At 40.6% G+C, this 21,986-nt stretch overlaps 1 protein-coding gene across 1 annotated transcript in view; it reads left to right on the top strand.

The window, feature by feature from the left end:
* The window catches only part of AOX1 (aldehyde oxidase 1), a 70,337-nt gene that overhangs the window by 6,490 nt on the left and 41,861 nt on the right, over window positions 1-21,986 (top strand). Inside the window, exons 3-16 of the mRNA XM_060152363.1 lie at window positions 2,405-2,501; window positions 4,012-4,120; window positions 5,633-5,759; window positions 7,923-7,984; window positions 8,959-9,048; window positions 9,692-9,772; window positions 10,600-10,744; window positions 11,458-11,550; window positions 12,402-12,553; window positions 12,744-12,837; window positions 14,175-14,284; window positions 15,307-15,491; window positions 16,459-16,621; window positions 18,690-18,782. Of these exons, the coding sequence (XP_060008346.1) occupies window positions 2,405-2,501; window positions 4,012-4,120; window positions 5,633-5,759; window positions 7,923-7,984; window positions 8,959-9,048; window positions 9,692-9,772; window positions 10,600-10,744; window positions 11,458-11,550; window positions 12,402-12,553; window positions 12,744-12,837; window positions 14,175-14,284; window positions 15,307-15,491; window positions 16,459-16,621; window positions 18,690-18,782 (1,601 nt within the window). The remainder of the gene's footprint in view (window positions 1-2,404; window positions 2,502-4,011; window positions 4,121-5,632; window positions 5,760-7,922; window positions 7,985-8,958; window positions 9,049-9,691; window positions 9,773-10,599; window positions 10,745-11,457; window positions 11,551-12,401; window positions 12,554-12,743; window positions 12,838-14,174; window positions 14,285-15,306; window positions 15,492-16,458; window positions 16,622-18,689; window positions 18,783-21,986) is intronic.

The raw sequence follows: 21,986 nt of genomic DNA, 5'->3' as shown, positions 1-21,986 counted from the left end.
TGGGTGCTAAAATGGCTTAATTAAACATCCTTTAGAATTGAGTCACAATATTGATATTCTACCTTCAAGGACTAATCATCATGCCCATTAGAAAAAGAGAGCACAGGAACTTCCCTGGTGGTCCAGTGGTTAAGAATGCACCTTCCAATGCAGGGGTCACGGTTTGATCCCTGGTCGGGGAACTAAGATCCCACATGCGGCAGGGCAACTAAGCCCGCAAGCCGCAGCTACCGAGCATGCAAGCCACAACTAGAGAGAGAAGACCACGCACTGCAGTGAAGAGCCTGCGCACCGCAATGAAAGATCCCGCATGCTGCAACTAAGACCTGACGCAGCCAAAAATAAAAAATAAATAAATAAACAAGTAATAAAAGTTATTTAAAAAAAGAAAAACAGAGCACAGAAATCTCCTGAAATGAAAGTGAAAGAACAATAGAGACATTAAACCTGAAAATGTTACCTTGGAAAAACTTTCTCAATAAAAGTCATCTAAGGAATGGGTTCTTATCCTGCTACACATGAACTCCAGTGGGCTTCCAGAGGTCTGTGGACCCCACTACATTATATGCAAACTTGTGTGACAATGGGAATTTGTACATTTTTCCCCCAGAGAGAGTGAAATTCCCAAAAGAGCACACAACTCAGAAAATATCAATAGCTATCTTCTGAAAGTCATTCAAGGATTTATTATTATTATTATTCTATTAATTTTATTTATTTTTGGCTGCATTGGGTCTTCATTGTTGTGCACGGTTTTTCTCTAGTTGTGGCGAGCAGGGGCTACTCTTTGTTGAGGTGCACAGTCTTCTCATGCTGCAGTGGCTTCTCTTGTTGCGGAGCACGGGCTCTAGGCGCACGGGCTTCAGTAGCTGCAGCACGCGGGCTCAGTAGTTGTGGCACACGGGCTTAGTTGCTCCGCACCATGTGGGATCTTCCCAGACCAGGGATCCAACCCATGTCCCCTGCATTGGCAGATGGATTCTTAACCACTGTGCCACCAGGGAAGTACTCAAGGTTTTTGGACATAAAAGTAATTAATACTAATTTCCTGGTTATCCATGGTACCAATGTGATATTTAAGATTTGGTTCACTTGTGAGTGACAGAAAATCCCAATAGCAGTAAACAAGATAGTTTATTTCTTTCTCATTGTGTTATTTCAGGTTCTCTGGGAAGCACACACTAAAAAATGAGATTAAATATTCAAGGGTTTTATTAGGAAAAATGTTTGAGTGAAATAGGGAGGCAGCCACGGAAGACTGATACCTGTAAGGAAGAGCGGGAGAGAAGGCTGAGTTGAAGGGTCTCAGACTGCTGTGCAGTCTAAGGCACGTTCATCAAAGCCACTGAGAATGGTTGACAAGGACTCCCACACCTCTGCATAGCACTGAGCCATTGGTGGGAAGCACCCCATGTGAGGCATGGCCTTGATGCAAAGTGGGGTGATGGATATCAAAGTGCAGCAGTTGGCTCTCTTGGTCAGTTACCCTCTGTGTTGAAGGAAGTCTCTGAGGCACATTCTCATGGTTGTCATACTCACGTAAAGGAATCCCAAAGGTAGGTAGATCCAGGCTAGCAAAGCATTGTCACAACATTATCAGGAACCAAGCTCTTTCTGTCTTGCTGCTTCACCCTCCTCAGCAAGAAGCTTTCTCCTCATGGTCAGAGATAACTCACTGAGGTCCAGCCATCATATCTGAATTCCAGCAAATAGGAAGAAGTAAGGGATGAAGGAGGGGCACCCCTCTCCCTCTGAGGACATTTCCCTCCTGGACGTCAAAAACAGCCTTTATGCTTACATCCCATTGGCCAACATTGTTAATGACCCCACCAAGCATCAGAGGAGGCTGTGAAAATGTATTTTTTTAATTCTGGGCAACCGTGTGTGTAGCTCAAAAATGAGGATTTCTATTACCAAGAAAGAATGAGGGAAAAGATATTGGGAAACAACTAGCAGTTTCTGCCACTGAGAAGCAGAGAAATATGGCACACTTGTATAACATGACACTAATATTCTAAGAATTATTTACATTTTGACATTCTACTTTGTATGTCATCAAAGACACAGATAAGGATAAGAACAGATATGCAGTGTACTCAGACCTTCAAATCCTCAAGGCCTTATATGTGTAGACTCTTCCTTTTCTTAAGTTTGGCCTTATTTTTGGCAACCTGGGGTCCAGTTGTTTTAAAAAGGAAGAGACTAGATATAACATGCAAATGTAAATCAAGAATTTACAAGATTATAAATAATAGCAGCTAAGACATACATACATTATTTGATAAATAAGTATGAAGCTTAACTGTACATTTAAGAGTCTTTGATGGTGTTGTCTCCTAAGGTCAGAGCTATTTCACAAAGAGAATTATGGAAAACACATTATCTTTAACTGTGCTTTTTCCAGTCCGACTCACAGGAACTAAATATGGCTGTGGAGCGGGAGGCTGTGGTGCCTGCACGGTGATGATATCACGATGTAACCCCATTACCAAGAGGATAAGGTACCTTGCTGCAAAGTCCAGATATGGTTGAAATTTTGTAGCTTTGCACTTTGTTTTTCTTCTTCCTTTGGTAAATATGCATTGAGCACCTACTATGTGACAGGAACTGTGATAGGCATTGGGGATACATTGATGGGCATCAAATCATTCCGGTTCCAGCAAAAATGTTACATTCTCAGCCCTCCCTGATCACCTTCTCCATAGCAGTGCCCCATCTCACCTCGGCAACTCCCTACTCCCTTCGCCTATATTAAGGTATTCATAGCACTTCTCACCATATGTTTGTGTATGTATGTATTGTCTATGTACCTATGTATTGTCTATCTTCCTCAACTAGAATATATACTCTACAAAGGCAGGGATTTTATCTGTCTTGTTCACCAATGAATCCTAGTGCCTGGTACTCCACCTGGCACACAGTAGTCACTCAATAAATATTTACATTTATTTAATAAATGAAAAATATTCTTCCAGTCTTTCTTTTGTGTGTATACTTAAGGAAGCATACTGCCTATACAGCTTAGAAACCTCTATTTTTTGCTGAACTTCTCATGAGTATCTTTTCAAAATAATAAATATAATTTTAATGGCTGTATATGTTCTGTTGTTTGGGTGTATCAAAACCAACTCCCAAATAGTGATCACTTAGATTATTTTTTGGTTTTCACTATTATAAGGAGAGTGAGCATTCATGCGTATATATATGTTTATATTTATGTTTCTGATGATTTCCTTATGATAGATCCATGGAGGTGGAATTAGAGGATAAAAGAGTGAGTGCGTCTTTAAGTTTTTATGCCTTCCAGCAAAATGTCTCTCAGAAGAGCTCTATCAGTTTACATTCTTTTCAGCAGTATGTGAATTCCATTTTCCCAAACCTTTGCTAATAATGCACATTACAATTTTTTTAACCTTTGTCATTTTCTTTGATAAAAATGATTTTTCATTGCTTAATTTGAATCTCTCTTGATTGCTTTCGAGGTTGAACGTTCATTTCATGTATTTATTGGCCATCTGTAATTTTGTTTGGTAAATGAGAACATTTTAGGAGTCGTTTTGAGTTAGACATTTTCTAGCAGTAGGTTTGTGGGATTGAGGAGTTCTGTATCCACACCCTATTTCTTCTTCTGAGGCACAATATCAATTTATCTTTATGGCCCAACTAACCCCTTGCCCAGCATCTGCTTGGAGGATGAAATATGCTCTAGGTGATTGTCACATGTGACTGGAGAGGAGAATGTCAGCCCCTCAATCAAGAGAAAAAAACAATGTTAGTGGAAACTGTTCTTGAGTTAGAATTAGGAGGCCTAATTTGAATCCTATCTGACACTCCAGCTGTGATCCTGAGCAACTCACTCTGACCCTCAGAGTCTTATTCTGTAAAATGGCCATGAGCTAAGGACAAAATGTATATGCAAAGCCTAGGACATTATACAAAACCTGCCGTGTTGGAGGTGCTCCTTTCCCACTGGATACAATGTAGTTTGTGCTTCTCTTTTTCATTCTGAAGACATTATTCAGCCAACGCCTGTCTGATTCCCATCTGTTCTCTGTATGGTGCTGCCGTCACCACAGTGGAAGGCATAGGAAGCACCAAGACCAGGATTCATCCTGTTCAGGTGAGGATGCACCTCTTCTTCACAGGGTTTCTGTGCTTCGACAACCATTAATGACATGATGAGCTCTTGAAATGAATACAGTAGATCAATGAGCCCTGCTGCTTGGTCACAGCCAACAGATGACACCAAGCTGGGGGCCAGGAGTGAAACCTGGGACATGTGACTGACTTCTTAGAAAAATACTTTTGAAAGACTAGAGAGCTTTCTCTTTAAAAAAAAAAAATCTTGACATCACTAGCGTTGTTTTCTGTATTCTAATTAGATGGGACCTGTCCATTTTACATTTTCCAAACTTATAAAGAAATGAGAGCCAAGTGCATTGGGGGATATAATCTTAATATTTTTTTTCTATAAAGAGGAAAATAACATGATTTTAAAGCTGAGTGAAAATCTCAGCTACCAAAAAGATTTGTTAAATTTAGGGCTTGTTCGGAAGATATATAATAGGAGTTGTTAATGAATTTTGAAGCTTTTCTCCTAAGGAGGCACCTTGTTAGAACTATGCCTCAATGAAAGGGCACCTCAGACTCCTGACTCTTTCAATTATGTATATACATTGCCCAGAAAAATGCTGTTGCTACTTGTTTTTATCTAAGTTAATGAGTACCACTTAAGAGGAGAGGGTGGAAGAGGAAAAAGATAGGGGCAACATAGAAAATGGCCAAAGTTCAAATTCTCTATGCTTGAAGGAATCTTGGGTTCTGTTTATTTTCTATGAAACCTCTTTACCTAGAAGGAGCAGATTCTGCCTGGGTATGCTTGTGAGACACGGCTGTTCGGAGGCATGAAGACACCTTTTCATTTAGTACCTGCCGCCCATCTCCTGGCTGCAGTGTAGACAGATGACGGCTTCTGAAATGGGGTTGCACCTTTGAAGTTAGACTCCAAAGAGAACAGGCTGGGGGCTGGGGGGAGATTTGGAAGAGAAATCAAGGCAATGTTTCCTTCTTGATTGTTGTTTGGATTAATGATGGCACTTTGTAAGAGAGTCCCTGTGTGCTGAAGTGTTAGGGCAATAGGGGCAGATAAAGGCACTTGGGAAATAAAAGGGTTTTTTCCCCTCAACTTGAATATAATTCAGTTCATTTCTGTGAAGGACTTCCTTTATCTCGGTGATTCCCATTCTGGACTACAGATTGAAACACCTGGGAATCTTTAAAAAATACATGTCTGTGCCCCACCCCCAGAGATTCTCAGTCAAATGGTCTGGGGTACTGCTTGGACCTTGGAAATTTTAAAGCTCCCCTGGTGATTCTGAAAGCTGAGAACCTTCAATGAAGTTCAAAAGCTGAGAACCTTCAATGAAGCTCAAAAGCTGTTGAGGACCAGTCATCACCGCCACCCCAGCCCAAGAAAGGGAGACACCAAGGCTGAGAAGGATTTAACAGGGCTTCTTCTCCAACTTTAATGTGCATGTGAACCGCCCAGGGATCTAGTTAGAATGCAGGTTCTGATTCATTAGGTCTCGGGTCAGGCCCAAGATTCTGCCTTTCAACCTTTCTGTGCTTCCAGGAGAGGATTGCCAAGTGTCATGGCACACAGTGTGGCTTCTGCACCCCTGGGATGGTGATGTCCATCTACACGCTGCTGAGGAACCATCCAGAGCCCACCCTGAGTCAGTTAACTGATGCTCTTGGTGGTAGGTTATATGTGTGTGTGCTTTAATTTTTAAATGATGTTGATAATGATAGCTAACATTAGCCATTTATCAGGTGCCACACACTGCATTAAGTGCTATATAAACATTACCTCATTTACTCTTTATGATAACTTTATAAGGTAGGCATTATTATTATCCCCCATTTCATAGATGGAGAAACTGAGGTTTAAAGAGAGTAATTTACTAAAAATTATGCCACCAATAAGTGGAGGAGTTAGTTTGTTCAAATCAGGATTCAGACACGATCCACACATTGCACTTGGCTGATATATTTCTCAAGTCTCTCTTAATCTATAAGAGTCGTCTCCCTTTTTTATTATTTGCTTATTTTAATAATAATTACAAAGCCAGTTTATTCATTTACCCTTGGAAAGGGTCCAGTTATCTCCACATGCTGCTCTCTCCTTTTGGGTGGGTGCTCTCAGGGCAATATGAAGTTATCAGAGGGCTCATGATGAATACAACATGAAATCAAAGAGACTGACATCTTCTGGTGATACTTATTTCAAAGAACTGCCTTTATCTGGAGCTAGTTTATCAAGTTCAGGAGCTCAGTGTGTGTGTGTGTGTGTGTGTGTGTGTGTGTGTGTGTGTGTGTGTGTGTGTGTGTGTGTGTGTGTGTGTGTGTGTGTGTGTGTGTGTAGCGGGGGATGGGGGGAGCATTGGAGGAGGCCTTCATTAACAAGACTCTGAACAATTCTAAAGAATAAGAGCCTCCCAAATCCTATTTCTGGTGAAATTCTCCATGGCTCTACTTGTCTGCTGTCTCCCAGGGACCTTATTTCTCTGCCGTGTTACATGGGCCTAAAGCTCATGTGTTCAGCTCCTCTGTGAAAGTGTTCCAGGGAAGACAGGACTAAACAGAAGTAGAAAGGGGAGGTGCATAAGACACAAACTGTCTTCTGCCTTATTTTCCTTAAGTCTTATTATGCATTTGATCTCGTGGCCATTTGTGATGTGAACAAGTGAAGAGGGGTTCTCAAATTTTTGGGTGCTTAAGACTTACATAGGAGTTTGTAAAGAATGAAGATTCCTGGGACCCAACCCCAGACAGCTGGCTTCAGTGGCTTTGTGTTTTAAATAGATGCCAGGTTTGGGGGTTGGAGGAGAACATGGGATATGGACCACTGTGGAGGAGCACTGGCCTAATGATTTACTGTAAATAAACTGTGTGCCCAATTGCTTCCAGAGTTTAAAAATTATCTTTGCTGCTATATAATGCCTTTGATCTTTCTATCAACTGCAGCTTAGCTCTTTTTTTTAAATATCAAAAAAAATGACGTACAATGTAGCTTTACTTACATTGTCTTTTACTGCATATGGAAAATAAATTTTTTTTATTGAAGTATAGTTGATTTACAATATTGTGTTAGTTTCAGGTGTACAGCATAGTAATTCCGTATTTTTGCAGATTATATTCCATTATAGGTTATTACAAGATAATGGGTAAAATTCCCTGTGTTATACAGTAAATCCTTGTTGTTTATTTTATATATAATAGTTTGTATCTGTTAATCCCATACTTATAATTTGCCTTTCCTCTTCCTTCTCCCCTATGGTAACCACAAGTTTGTTTTCTATGACTGTGAGTCTGTCTCTGTTTTGTATATTTGTATTATTTTTTTAATTCCACATATAAATGATATCATACAGTATTTGTCTTTGACTTATTTCACTTAGCCTAATATTCTCTGGGTCCATCCACATTGCTGCAAATGGCAGTATTTTATTCTCTTTTTATGGCTCAGTAACATTCCATTATATCTATATATACCACATCTTCTTAACCCAATCATCTGTTGATGGGCATTTGGGTTGTGAAGCTTAGCTCTTGAATGTGCCTATAGACCAAGAGTTCTTGGCTTGCAATCATTGTGTTCTTTGAGCACCTATCACAAGCAGAGGATATAAAAACTGTTTACAGAGAGAAAGTACAAATAGCTGAGTTGTTAGATTACCTCAAGACTATCAACCAAGTATCCCAAGTAGCTGACAAAAAAAAATCCGACTTTGTGGATTTGGGGACCAAAATGTCAAACAGGGCTTCCTTCTTGGATGGGGTCCTTATTTCCAGCATGCATCTGGCAGACGGTGCCTCTCTCTAGGCTCCTTGATTAACAGAGTTGGGTTTTTCCCCTTCAGGTAACTTGTGCCGTTGCACTGGATACAGGCCCATAATCGATGCATGCAAGACTTTCTGTAAAGTGAGTAGAAAGGAACACGTTTTTGAGTATAGTTTTTCCTCAATGAAACAAAATGGTGCGGGTTGGCAGGTGTGATTAGGAGAATAGCCCATTGTCACTCATGCAGGGCTACTTCTTATCTCAAGGTCCGTAATTGCTGTTTGTTACTTGATCTTGAGCAGGGCGCCTTCCCTGGTTCACTGGGCTTGCCCTGTAGCCACACAGGCAGCACCTGAGCACTTCAGCATTGGCTGTGGGTCATTGTTCCAAGGGGTCTTAACTGACCTGCTTGTCTGGGTTGGGTACCCTGCCCCGCTGCTCCCGCACCCCTATCACAGCGCTGGGCACACGGTGGTGTAATTGCCCATTCGCTCTTCCGTCTCTTCACCAGAATGTGGTCTGCTTGACGCAGAGGCTGAGTCACTGTGCACCAATGGAATTAGGCACTCAATCGATGCTTGTTGAATGAATAGATGAACAAACAGTGTTGAAATGAGGGACATAAGACGGCCCTTGGGAATTTAAATGATGAAAGCAGTGTATCATAAGCACAGAGTGATAATAATAATACTTGTTATTGTTAATATTTCTTTATTAGTAAATTATTAATAATAAATTAATAAATTATTTCTTGTTAATGAAATATTAAATCAGCCATTGTTAATATTTATTGCCATGTGCCAGACTTTGTTATAAGATCTTTACAGCCTGGTGACTATAGTAATAATACTGTGTTGTGTACTTGAAATTTGTGAAGAGAGTAGACCTTAAGTGTTCTCACCACACACACACACAAATGGTAACTGTGAGGTGATGGATGTGTTAATTAACTTGGTTGTGGTTATCATTTCACAAAGTATACGCATGTCAAATAGTCACGTTGTACACTTTAAATATACCCAATTTTATTTGTTAATTATATCTCAATAAAGCCGAAAAAATATTTAGTAGAATCAACAATAAATTCTTGGTTATTTGTTTTTTTCACCCACTAGATTTCTGGCTGCTATCAAAGTAAAGAAAATGGGGTTTGCTGTTTGGATCAAGGAATAAATGGATTACCAGAGTTTGAGGAAGGAAATGAGGTCAGTGAAATGTAAATTTTTTATAAGATTTTCTCAGGACATGAGTAGAGACCAACTTACCTTTAGGAAGATTAAATGGCTGTGTAAGGTAGCTAATTTGAGGTGTGCAGCATGTCCCCTCCCCCATTCTCACCCCATGTCTATCAAAAAAAAAAAAATTCTAACAACTTCATCCCTCACTCCTAATGTTACTCTCGGTCACACACAACTACCTATAAGAGGGAGAACACATTGATCTCTTATTGTCTCTTAGTTTTAAAAAAGCCTTCTTCAAGTCTTTTTTCTAGTGGAGATGTTAGGGAAATGGAAGGGCAGGGAGTGATAAGAGAGGTGGCAATTCAGGAGAGTGTTCTGGCTCTCAGTTGTGTCTCACGCTGCTGCCTCCTGTGCTCCCCCCAGACTCCAAGGAGCATGTGCAGGAGCTGAGGGCTTTGGAGGCCCACCAGCATCTGCACTGAGATGCTGGTGACCTGGTCTGTGTTAGAGCCCTTGGCTTAGAGCCCAGATACCATGGCTGACCAGTGGGGTTTTTTGTCTGTCTGTCTCTTCTATGCCTATCTTCATCTGACCTTATTCCACAAAAGGATTTAAAGAAGGGAGAATTGCCTGATGACAATAACTTCTGGTACTTTCTCTTTTTAAGACAAATCTAAAACTCTTCTCAGAAGAGGAGTTTCTGCCATTGGATCCAACTCAGGAATTGATATTTCCTCCTGAGCTAATGGTAAGTAAAACAAAGTTGAGCTCATCCTAGAGGAATTCACGGTGAAATGCCAGGAAGGATATTTGCTTATGGATCCTCTCGAAAGCTGATTGGCAAATAGGTAATATCCACCTGCCATTCTCAGTCCAAGGTCTAAAGAGTATGGGACCAGGGCAGAGATGGGGAAATGAGGGTGGAGTCACCACCAGGGGACAGTTGAATGTAAGAAGCAGCAGATGGTATGTATTAAAAAATGTCCTGAAAAGACATAACAGCATCTGTAGATTTAGACATGTTTTCTATTTCCGGTTTTGCTGAGTTTTATTCTTCCATTAAATGTTTTGACGAAATTAAGCATGTAAAATATTTTTAAGCATTGAAATGGATTCTTTTGAGATATAAAAGCACCAAAGGGAGATGTATTGGAATAGTTTCCAGAAGGAGTAAAATACTGTCACATTTTATCTTGTACTCTGATTCCTAGTAAAGCTCTACTTTTAGGTGACTTTTATTTTGTTTTGTTTTGTTTTTTCCAATGATGATTTTTTTTTTAAATATTTATTTATTTGGCTGAGCTGGGTCTTACTTGCAGTGCATGGTCTCCTTAGTTGTGGCATACGAACTCTTACTTGTGGCATGTGGGATCTAGTTCCCTGACCAGGGATCGAACCGGACCCCCTGCATTGGGAGCGCCAAGTCTTATCCACTGCGCCACCAGGGAAGTCCCACGTTTATTTTATTTTTTAAAAAGATCTCTATCTCCTGTCTCTGTTCCTGTAAAGACAGAGAAGAAACAGGTGGAAATATTATCACAAGATGATCTTGAATCTTTACTGCTTTTTCAATAGACGATGGCTGAGAAACAACCTCAAAGGACCAGGATTTTTGGTGGTGATAGAATGACATGGATTTCTCCAGTGACCCTGAAGGAACTTCTAGAAGCCAAAGTCAAGTATCCCCAGGCCCCGGTTGTCATGGGGAACACCTCTGTGGGTATGTAGATCCCCAGGGACTTCTTATGAGGAAACTGAGGAAAAGGGCTTTGGGGAGGAGAAAACCTCATATATGCATGTTCTCAGAAAAAGCAGTCTGAAATAACATTTTAAATCATTTATACTTGACCTCTCTTGAGCACTGCTCAAGAGGCTTTTACAATTTCCATCACATAAGTGAATTCCTGTTGCCCTAACCAGAGCAGTGCACAGAGCTGTACCCAAGAGGCCTGCTCCATGACAAATTAGCAGCAGCAGCTCCAGTGACAGCTGTCCTGTCTTTCCATGTAGAGACTGATCTGGGGCTTGTATTTGAAATTGCTGTTTCCTCTCTCAGTGGTGTCTCAATGGCCATAATAGGTTTTCTTAAACTGCAGTGACAGGCTCTTTCTATGGTGTCCATTGTAAACTCAGTTTGACTGCCTGCTTCTTTGAGGAGTCTCTAGAGTCTTCCCAAGGAGAATTTTGAGTATGCCACACGTGGTCTTGGACGTGTCTGCCAAGTTTTAAGGCTGACGAGTCCAAAGAGTTCCCCAAGTTTAGTGAAAATCCACCCGTCCGTTCTCTGTGCGTGCGATTTGGCACTGAACGGACCAATAGATGTGTAATTTTTATATATTTAAAGACATCAGTTTTAATCACAATTTCAAAATTTAAAAGGCAGTTAGCCCCCCTTCATCTCAGTCTGCTTATTTTTTTTTCCTAATCCTTCAGGGCCTGACATGAAATTTAAAGGCATCTTTCACCCAGTTATAATTTCTCCTGATAGAATTGAAGAACTGAGTGTTGTAAACTATACAGATAATGGTGAGTTCTTAAGGTCCCTATTTTCTTAGTTGAAATGCATTAATCACCTTATTTGCTTTGATCAGCAGACAAGCAAAAAAAGTCTTATTCATAATTAGAATATACAGAGAGACTCCCTTGTAAGGTGATAACTGGAGGAGGCTCAGGGAAGAATTCTCTATGATTATACGAGATACTAATTGTCTGAAGAGTCGGGTTTTCACTGAAGAACTTTTATGTCTGCTGTATGAGGGAAATGTAACAGCTCTTCAGTGAAGGGTACTGTGCTAAGCGCTGGGTAGAAGATAAAGATGAGAGTCTTTGCTCTCCAGAAGCACAGTAGTAACCAAACAAGTTTGCGTATGAAGCAGCTTACAAACTGGCTTTTCCATTTCAATAAAGGAAATTGATTTAATGCCAATGATGAGAAGCAATGAACTGTGGGTTTGGAGGCTGGCTCTGGAGTCCAATTCCTGACCATGTCATATATTAGCTGAAAAACTTAGTCAAGTTACTTAACTGAATCTCAGTGTGTGTGGGGCTATTAAATACTTCAAAGCTTTGTTAGAATTCAAGAAGATTCTGTGAAGCATTCAGCATAGTGCTTGACCCAGTGAGTATTCAGAAAATGTAGCCTCCATGACCTCCATCACTCTCAACCCCGCCTCTGTCACCAGCACCATCACCTCCTTCACCATCATCATTAACACCTCCATTACCAACCACTATTCCCACCGTCACCACCATGACCACCAGTACGCAGGGTAGCGTGTATCTAGCATAAAGATCCCATATCTGTAGTCTAAAATCTAATGGACATTTCCAGGTCAGCAATGATCACATTGCGTTATCTACAAATGATTTCATTTCAGGACTGACCTTAGGTGCTGCCCTCAGCCTGGCTCAGGTGAAGGACGTCCTGGCTAATGGGACCCTGAAGCTCCCGGAGGAGAAGACACAGATGTACCATGCTCTCTTGAAGCATTTGGGAACTCTGGCTGGATCCCAGATCAGGAACATGGCTGTATGTATCTGACGACTGTAACATCTAGTATGTGTCCCATGAATGACTGTCCCTGATAAATCATGACATTTTCATTCTTTTGGAACAGACAAAAAGAATAGTTTTCCAAAGTCTTGCTTGATTCTTATTTTACCACTTGTGTCTTTATAATTACATAAGTGGAGTGAAAATAACCCATTATTTTAAAAAGTCTTTAGGGGGCCACATAGTGAGCAGGCATCCAGATTCGGATCTGAACCCCCTCCTCGCCGTGGGCAACTGTACCCTCAACTTGCTATCAAAAGGTAAGTGACAGCTCCTTCTTAGGGACTATTAAACCCTGTTCCTCCTACCCTTTTGCCTCTCTAGGGATGCAGGAAGTCCAGTTTTGAAAATTACTATCCTTTATAATATTAATAATTCCTCTGCCTTTCTGGATGCTTGGAAAGTTGATCAGTCTGGTCCTAAATGCACACACACCCAATGTCTTCATCTCTTTCTTTCTGAGGACTTGTGCTAGATGTTTTCCCATACTGGTCACCTGACATCGACCAGTGTTGGCTAGTGTCCCGGTGTGATCTGAATAGTGGAGAGAACTCTAGGCTATTGACAACGATTGGGCCCCTTTGTCAAAGACTTTCTCCAGGTGGTACAGGAGTGTGTGAGACCCACGTCATGCTATGTGCTCATGCTGTCACTGATGGAAGCCTGCAGACCTTTTTCTATTGAACAGTGGTTGGGCTTCATTCTATATTTATTTACTTGAGTTTTGTTTTTTGAAACTAAGTCCAGGACTTTTCAGTTATTTTTTTTATTTTAACTTTGTCGACAATTATTAGGAAGTTTTCATTGGTCCTCTATACATCCGTTGTTGTTTTTTTTCATTTAGAAATATGTACTAACTTTCTGTTACCTGCATTGTTAAATGCCTACTCTTCATGTCGTCTAAACCACAAAATTATCTTAAGGAAGAAGGTGTACATTCAGTTATCAATTTAAGTAACATCCCTTAAAAAAATCATTTATTGAGAAATAGGTTTTGTGATGTAAATATGAACATCAAAACCTTCTTAGCTTTATCCCAAGGTCCTATTTCATTATAGCTTTAAACAGTTCCTCCCCCCAATATACTGATTAAAGAACAGAAATTCTTTTCGTGCTGAGAAAAGATATAAACAAATAAGACTGCATCCCACTAGTATAAAAATTCATTAAAGGCAATTTATTCACTACTGTATCAAGTAGGGTTCTTGGTTATAAATAAATGTTTGTTGAATGACTTTATTAGAATATCAAAAGGGATATTAATGTCCTCTCCCTTCTTACAAAGCTCAAAATGAATCATGCTGTTCAGAAAGAGTGCTAAGGTCCAACTCTACCTGACCTCTGGTCTACTCTGCTAGATATTTTTATTTATAATCAAGCAAGGAAGCCAAAAAAAAAAAAAAAAAAGGTGGGCCCTAGTTGGGAAGAAACATTGCAAGGTGCCATTTCATGGTGAAAGATTTTTAAACATAGGAAGAGCACTTTTTTCCTCAAACAATAAATTTCCTGTGATATTTGGTAGAATTATTTCCCAAGTTTTGCGAGTTTGATTGTTTAATAGAACAGATTCCAGGGAAAGTGTCATTTCTTTCCACAGAAGGAAAACGACAGATTCCTTTAAATGAGCAGTTTCTCAGAAAGTGCCCCAGTGCTGACCTTAAGCCTGAAGAAATCTTGATCTCAGTGAACATCCCTTATTTGAGGAAGGTGAGAATGTCCTTTCAATTTCTTGGTTTTACTTGTGAGTGCACAGCTTGTTAATTCCCACATAGGGTGGGTTAAGAAAAGGTGTTGAGTGTTTGCAGTGGAGAATATGAGGATTTGTGAATAGTTAGGTTTCACTTGTGTTATATACCCCCCATCATTGCTAGAATCTGGAGACCTTTGACTCTACCTTCCTCCCCAACCCTGCCCGCCACCTCTCTCTCACTCTCTGTGTCTCTTTCTCCCTCCCCACCTTCCCCCCACCCAAACCAGCCTCTAAAGTTACTTTCTTACAGATTTTTAAAAATACTTTGTCCCATGAGGCTTTTTCCTAAATAAGACTTAAAACTATACTTCTCCTTATATCTTGAGGTTTTGAAGAGGCTATAAATTTGCAATAGAACTTAATGGTAAGAAGAAGGGCTTTGGAGTCAGACTCAAGAGTGAATCCTAGTTTTAGACCTACTTTGACCCTGAGCTCATTACTGAATCACTCCTAATTACAGATGCCTCATCTGTAAATGCGAATAATCAAGCTTGCCTTGGAGGGTGTATGAATTTGCTAGGGCTGCCATAATAAAGAACCACAGCCTGGGTGGTTAACTACACTCTTACTTGTGGAGGCTGGAAGTGTGATATCCAGGTGCTGCAGGGTTGGTTTTCCCTTGGCTTTTCTCCTTGGCTTTTAGATAACTATCTTCTCCCTGTGTCTCCGTGTGCTTTCCCTCTGTTTGTGTCCGTGTCCAAATTTCCTCTTCTTGTGAGGACACCACCATGCTGCATCATCGCCCACCCTGATTATCTCATTTTAACTTAATCACCTCTTTAAAGACCCTATCTCCTGATACAGTCACATCCTGAGGTACTGGGAGTTAGGACTTCAACTTATCAATTTTGAGGGGGACACAATTTGGCCCATAACAGAGAGTGTGGCAAGGGTCAAATGAGGCAACATAAACAAACCGCCTTGTGCACAGTTGTCCCTCAGTGTGCTTTTATAGGTGCCACTTCACTTTTGCTTTCAGTGGGAGTTTGTGTCAGCCTTCCGACAAGCCCAGCGGCAACAGAACGCGCTAGCGATAGTCAATTCGGGAATGAGAGTTTTTTTTGGAGGAGGAGATGGCATCATTAGAGAGTTATCCATTGCATATGGAGGCGTTGGTCCAACCACCATCTGTGCAAAGAATTCCTGCCAGAAACTCATTGGAAGGTATGGATTCATGTCCTTAGTCTCCAAGTAATAGAGCAGCTCTTTCTGTGGTGTCATGTAATTACAAGAAGAAAAATGCTTACTATTTTCTGTTTAATGACATGGAATTCCAATAAGATCTCATGATTATTCCCATGTGTCTTAGTGAATTCTGAAGTGGACACCATATAGTGTGTGTGTGTGTGTGTGTGTGTGTGTGTGTGTGTGTGTGTGAACCCATCTCCCAATAGTATATAGACACAGTAAGCAAAATGAGTAAATCTGCATTCTTTATCATAAGAGAATAATTTACCTTTATGAAAGATAGATTATGGGAGTTTGTTTTATAATAACTTGCTAAATGCACATGCATACCTAACTTTTTTATTTCTATACGTAATACTAGTCGCCAGTATTTCTTGAGCATTTACTAGGTACCAGTTAACATTTCAGAAGTAATAGACTAACAGTTAAAACCACGATCTTGATTGAACCACACTGCCTGCGTCCAAATCTCAGTTCAACTCTTATAAATTGTGTGATCTCTTTCAGCTTGCTTAATCTTACAGTACCTCAGTTTCCTTATCAGTCAGGGAGATAATCACACCTCATAGGACAGTTGAGAGGATTAAATGAATGGATACAGATAAGGTACGTAAAACAGAACCTGGCATGCAGTAAATGTTCTAGTGATCTAGGGAGCAGTTATTCCTGGGCTGAGGACTTAACATGAGTTGTCATTTCTTTCTCACGACCATTCCAGGAGGTGTGTTCTACCATTACTGCCCTTTTAGAGATGATGAACTGGTGGGCCCAGGCCAGACACCTTGAGAGTGGTGGTCTGTGATTTGAACTTGGGTTGCCTGACTCTGGAGTTTGTACTCTTTTTCTGCTGCATTAAACTGTTGCTATTTGTCTTACGAGCTCACTGAGCCTGTGAGGTAGTGAGTCCTGTTGGGCTAGGAGTCTTCTCTTTTGACGCCCACAGGCGCTGGGATGAAGAGATGCTGGACACAGCTTGCAGGCTGATTCTGGATGAAGTCTCCCTCCCAGGCTCAGCCCCAGGTGGGAGGGTGGAGTTCAGGAGGACTCTCATCATCAGCTTCCTCTTCAAGTTCTACCTGGAAGTGTCACAGATTTTGAAGAGGATGGTAAGTGGAACTGACCATGCATTACCTTTCCCAGTCTTGGGGGCTCTGGGGATACACAAAGTGGCGGCAACAACTCCTTGCCAAATAGCTGTGGAACAGAATAGAAAAAACAACCCAAATCCGAGACTCAGGGCTTGCTGGGCGTATGGCAGGCCATCTGTTGATGGAGTGAGTGTTTGGGGAAGAATGGCAAGTAGAACACAGAGTTGTGCGGGATTTGGTTTAATACCACTCAGTTATTTTGTTTCTGACCTGTTGTATGTCTCCATTGTGTTCAGAAACTTGTTAATGATTTGAATATATTTTCCCTTAGGAAAGCGTTTCTTCCACCTGTCGAGGTTTACCTTTGTACGTTTGGCTTTCTTCTCTGGGTTCATCTTTGTTTTCTCTCACTTGTAAAATGGCAATGGCAGCCACTCCACAAGGTTATTGAGAAATGGGTCATCATAGGAAAAAGCTTCATATGGTCCCTAATGCTTCAGAGAACCATGGTGAAGACTGTCTACTGGTAGTCATAATCACAGTAGTAAGCATCTGGGCATTCTTTCACCTGGCCTCCCTTATGACAAACAATTAGAGTTACAAGACTGTTGGCAAGGGAGGATACAACTGAAAAAAGTTTGGAATAAATTTGCTAGACCCAAAGGGAACTTCAGCCATATTGGTTCATTAATCCCAAGCTACAATCAGCAGACCAAATTAGACTAGAAGCCAAGAACATTCCTCATGTGGTATAGAAATTAGTATGATCACTTTTTTTTTAATAAAATTATTTATTTTTGGCTGTGTTGGGTCTTCGTTGCTGCATGCGGGCTTTCTCTAGTTGTGGTGAGTGGGAGCTACTCTTCGCTGCAGTGCGTGGGCTTCTCACTGTGGAGGCTTCTCTTGTTGCGGAGCACAGGCTCTCGGCACGCGGGCTTCAGTAGTTGTGGCATGCAGGCTCAGTAGCTGTGGCTTGCGGGCTTTAGAGCACAGGCTCAGTAGTTGTGGCACACGGGCTTAGTTGCTCCGTGGCATATGGGATCTGCCCAGACCAGGGCTCGAACCCGTGTCCCCCTGCATTGGCAGGCAGATTCTTAACCACTGCACCACCGGGGAAGCCCTAGTATGATCACTTTAAATTAGAGGCAGAGTTCTCTCTTATCATTGTTTCTGACGGTATCTTCTTATTATATATGAGAACTAAGAACCAGAACACTTGTATCAAAGTTTTTAGAATAGAAGCTTGAAATCATATATAAGTGACGTATTGTCACTAGGTAATCAAAAGAGAAAAAGCAATAAAGCCAACTATACACTCCTCCAATTAATAGCAAACTAATACAATTTATTGGATGAATCAAATGATATAAATTACAGCTTCCATCTTATAGTCTTTTACCTTCTATTCAATTTCCTCTATTAATATTCCTCTGCTATTAAAAATAATAGCCTTTGTGGGCTTTAATTTTCTGTTAAAACTTTTAAATTGTAAAAAATAACCATTAGGTGCACTGTTCGAAGTCTTGCCTAAGGACCAAATTGACCCACTTTTCCTCAGCTCTAGGAGGTGTTCCTCCCGGGGCCCCAGAATGCTTACTGCTGTGAGGTTGTGGCAGAGGTGCAGCCGCCGCAGTTTCTCTTCTTCCTGATTGGCCAGGTGGTGCAAAGCAGAGCTTGATGCTCATTTGCAGCGGTGTACCTTGGCTCTGACTTTTTCCTGGTTTAACTACTCTCTTCCTTTCCAGTCATTTACTTAGCTTCTACTTTCCTGTTTTATTGGTTTGTAAGTCCTCAAATCATTTAGGAAGGCATGTGAAAGTATCATAAGAAACATAAAGATATTGGGAGTCAGTAATCTACTGTTTTCATGTGGCTGTTCATAATATGTGGTCATATGTGTGGACCTTCCAGAGTGTGTGTCCTGGAGGTCAGGGAGAACCCTGCTTCTACTTCCAGGATTCTGAATTAGGGAAGTACTTAACAAATTTAGACTTCATAGTAGAGTTGCTTGCTAAGAGCCATGTTAGCCTCCTTCCCAAGACCATTCTGGCATATTTTAAATATCTACAGTGGTTCTACTTTTCAGGACCCGGTTCACTATCCTAGCCTTACAGACAAGTACGAGAGTGCTTTAGAAGAGCTTCATTCCAGACATCCCTGGAGAACATTAAAGTACCAGGTTAGTGGCTTTTTTCTTCTTTTTAATTCAGAGGTCCTGGGCTAAAGCTTCTTCACTTATCTCTCAGTGATTGTCAAGATGTATTAGCCCAAGCTCGCCTTCTGGTGAACCCACAGCCCTCTTTACTGTTAATTAAAATTTCAAAATCAATGCAGTATTGTGATTAAAAATAAAGCTAGCAGTGGTAATTTTTTTAAATGTCTGTTTTCAACTTGAGGACTGTGTGTTTTGTTCTGTGGCCTTGTACCACTGACATGAACAAGCTGCCTAGTTTGCCATGTGCTCTTGCCCTTGGCATTGTGGAAGTCAGAACACAACCAAAGGCAGAGCTGCTGATTTATTTTGTTTGGATGTGGAGATACTCTGCTCCCCCAGTCACCATTCTCCAAGTGTTTTCTCTGTGAGTTAGAGTTTTAGAGTTGAATCAAACGTAAGTTCTAAGAGCTAATTTCAAGGTCTCCTAATGAAAGCTGCCTATTAGAACACAAGTCCTCATGACTTTCAAACAGAATTTTCAGCTACATCATCATAAGAGTATCGCCTGAAGTCCTCCTATTGGTAAACTAGATAAGATTCAGTGCTTCTCCTTGAAATTGTTATCAAGAAACTTTACCTTGAGAGTTCTATTAAGTCAAGAGCATGAAAAGGCTTTTTAAAGATGCTTTTTAAATAGATTCAGTTCATTGGATCTATTGTTGAATTTAGTTATAAAAGCTTACAATATGTTGTAACAAACAGTTCCCTGTTGGTATATATCTCTTCAGTTTTTAGGTTCAATATATTCAAAATTCAAATATGCCAAACTCCATTGAAAGTGTTGAAAGTGATCATTTTGAAAGTCAAAAATAGCTTCCCTCTTCCCCGGTGTAAAATACGACCACTGCAACGTTTGGCTCATTTATAAATACCCTAACACTGCCTTGACCATGGAATAAACGTCAACAACCACGGGGACAACAACAAATTAACGGGCTTTCAAGTCATCCAAAGAAAAGTGATAATCTTCACATAGTTTGTTATTATAGATTGCAAGATCAAGTTTTGGAAGTAGTGTATCTCTCACATATATGTTTTATTTTTGTTTTTCCTCAGGGTTTTCACACATACACACACGCGCACAGGCACACACACACACACAAATACCCACATTGTTAGAGGAACTTCAGCAGTCATGACCAATATTTTTTTTCCCCCAAATCAGTTAATTTGCTTAAAAGCCTTTTGACAGAGATCACCAGTTAGAGGAGACAACATTCTTTCCTCCGTGGTATCTTTAGCCATATAACAAGCACAAGCAAGTAATCAAATACAACCTCTTTCATCAGTAGATTCATCACAACTGACTTTTTAAAAAAAATTTTATAGCTTCAGCTAAATTAATCAATTTTATATTTATAGATATATATATGAAAGATGTATTTTGGCATTTATCTTCAACCTTTTGGCAGGCAGGGCTCACAGCAAGGTTTCAAAACACTTTTTTCCCAAAGCAGTTATGTGTTTCAGTATTTATAGTAAAAAGTATTATGTCGTAGAAAACTCCCAGAGCCTATGTAGAGACCTATGAATATGTTTCCTTAGTGTCTAAGCTTATGGATTACCTGGAATTTTGCTCTTCAGGATAGAAAAAATCTCTTTGGATTAAAAAAAACAAAAGATGTGGGTGATTCTTCATTCAAATGTTGTTCAAATGGAGAACTCAACACAGCATTATAGGGCAGCACTTTGGGGGCATTTCACAGTGGAATCAGTCCCTACCATCTGAAACAAACCGGACCTGATACATGTTTGTCTTTGGATCACCACCTCAGCTTCTCAGAGAAGAGGGAGAAGAAGCCTGCTGAGAGCACTTGGCCGTGAGGATGGGCCTGGTGTGCACTGGGGCTCATTCAAATTCCTGTTCATATTGCCTGAACCCCAACATGGAAAATTTTCTCTCATTTCCCGCCTTCCCCTACATTTGTGGCCTAATGTCCACCTTTATTTAACGGTGCCTAGGCCAAGTTCTAAATTATTTTTCTTCATACTCTTCTGCTTTCTAGTTTATAAAGTCAGGATGAACACAACCACCACAAAACAAAACACAGAGACTTAGCCAATATTCCTTTTCTGGTGCATTGTCTGGTACTAACTACAGAATTGAAGTTTACATTTAAGTGAAGCAAATGTGGGCTTTAAAACAATAAATGTTTATCAGTAAGTATATATTTTACTGTAAAACAGTATATTTTATATGAAATAGGAATAAGTTCAGAGCATCCTACACATATGTCTTATGCCAAATTCATTTGAGAAATGACTCTACTTTCTACATATAATTGTCAGGGAAAATTTGGCTGATATCTTACTTGTTGTCATTTATAGTATAAAAACAATAGGGTTTTTTTCCTCATTTCTCTAATAACCAATAAAAATGCTGAACGCGTTTTCGGATTACATGTGCCACTCTCCTTTTCCCTCTGACAGATCAGAGGTTTCTCCAGGTTCCTGCCTAGAGAAGCTCTGATCTATCTCAAGCTGAAGGTTTATTTTTTGAGTCCCTCAAGGAGGTTGGCAGTGACTGACAACCATTCTTCCCGGATCTCGTGAGCAGCAGAGGGGCTTGGGGAGGTGTCTTTTTATAGATACCTTTATGTAAAGTTCCCATCGTAACCATGCTGGCTTTCCTCCATTCATGGTATTTGGTAAATGGAATCCAAATGTTCAGAAAGGCAAAACACCTGCATGAGAAGAAAACATGGGATCCCAGACAACTAGGGTCTTTCCCTTCCATTCTGTGCAGCAAGAGCCTCAGAGCACTTTCGTTGAACCAAGGGAAGCGCTGACTCTGGAAAATCTGCAGCTATGATTGACATGAGCTACCACTCTAGATGGAATCAAACATCTGATGTATTGTCAATATGTAACAAGTAGGCTTTCTCAAACTGCACATTCTGGGAATCAAATACAAATGTATTTATTTTTTAAAAATTTCTCGGAGCTTCCCTGGTGGCGCAGTGGTTGAGAGTCCGCCTGCTGATGCAGGGGACACGGGTTCGTGCCCCGGTCCGGGAAGGTCCCACATGCCGCGGAGCGGCTAGGCCCGTGAGCCATGGCCGCTGAGCCGGCGCGTCCGGAGCCTGTGCTCCGCAACGGGAGAGGCCACAACAGTGAGAGGACCGTGTACCGCAAAAAAAAAAAAAAAAAAAAAAAAAAAAATTTCTC

Source organism: Lagenorhynchus albirostris, chromosome 6 (genome assembly GCF_949774975.1).
Source record: "Lagenorhynchus albirostris chromosome 6, mLagAlb1.1, whole genome shotgun sequence".
Lineage (NCBI taxonomy): Eukaryota > Metazoa > Chordata > Mammalia > Artiodactyla > Delphinidae > Lagenorhynchus > Lagenorhynchus albirostris.
This window is presented reverse-complemented; position numbering and strand designations above follow the sequence as displayed.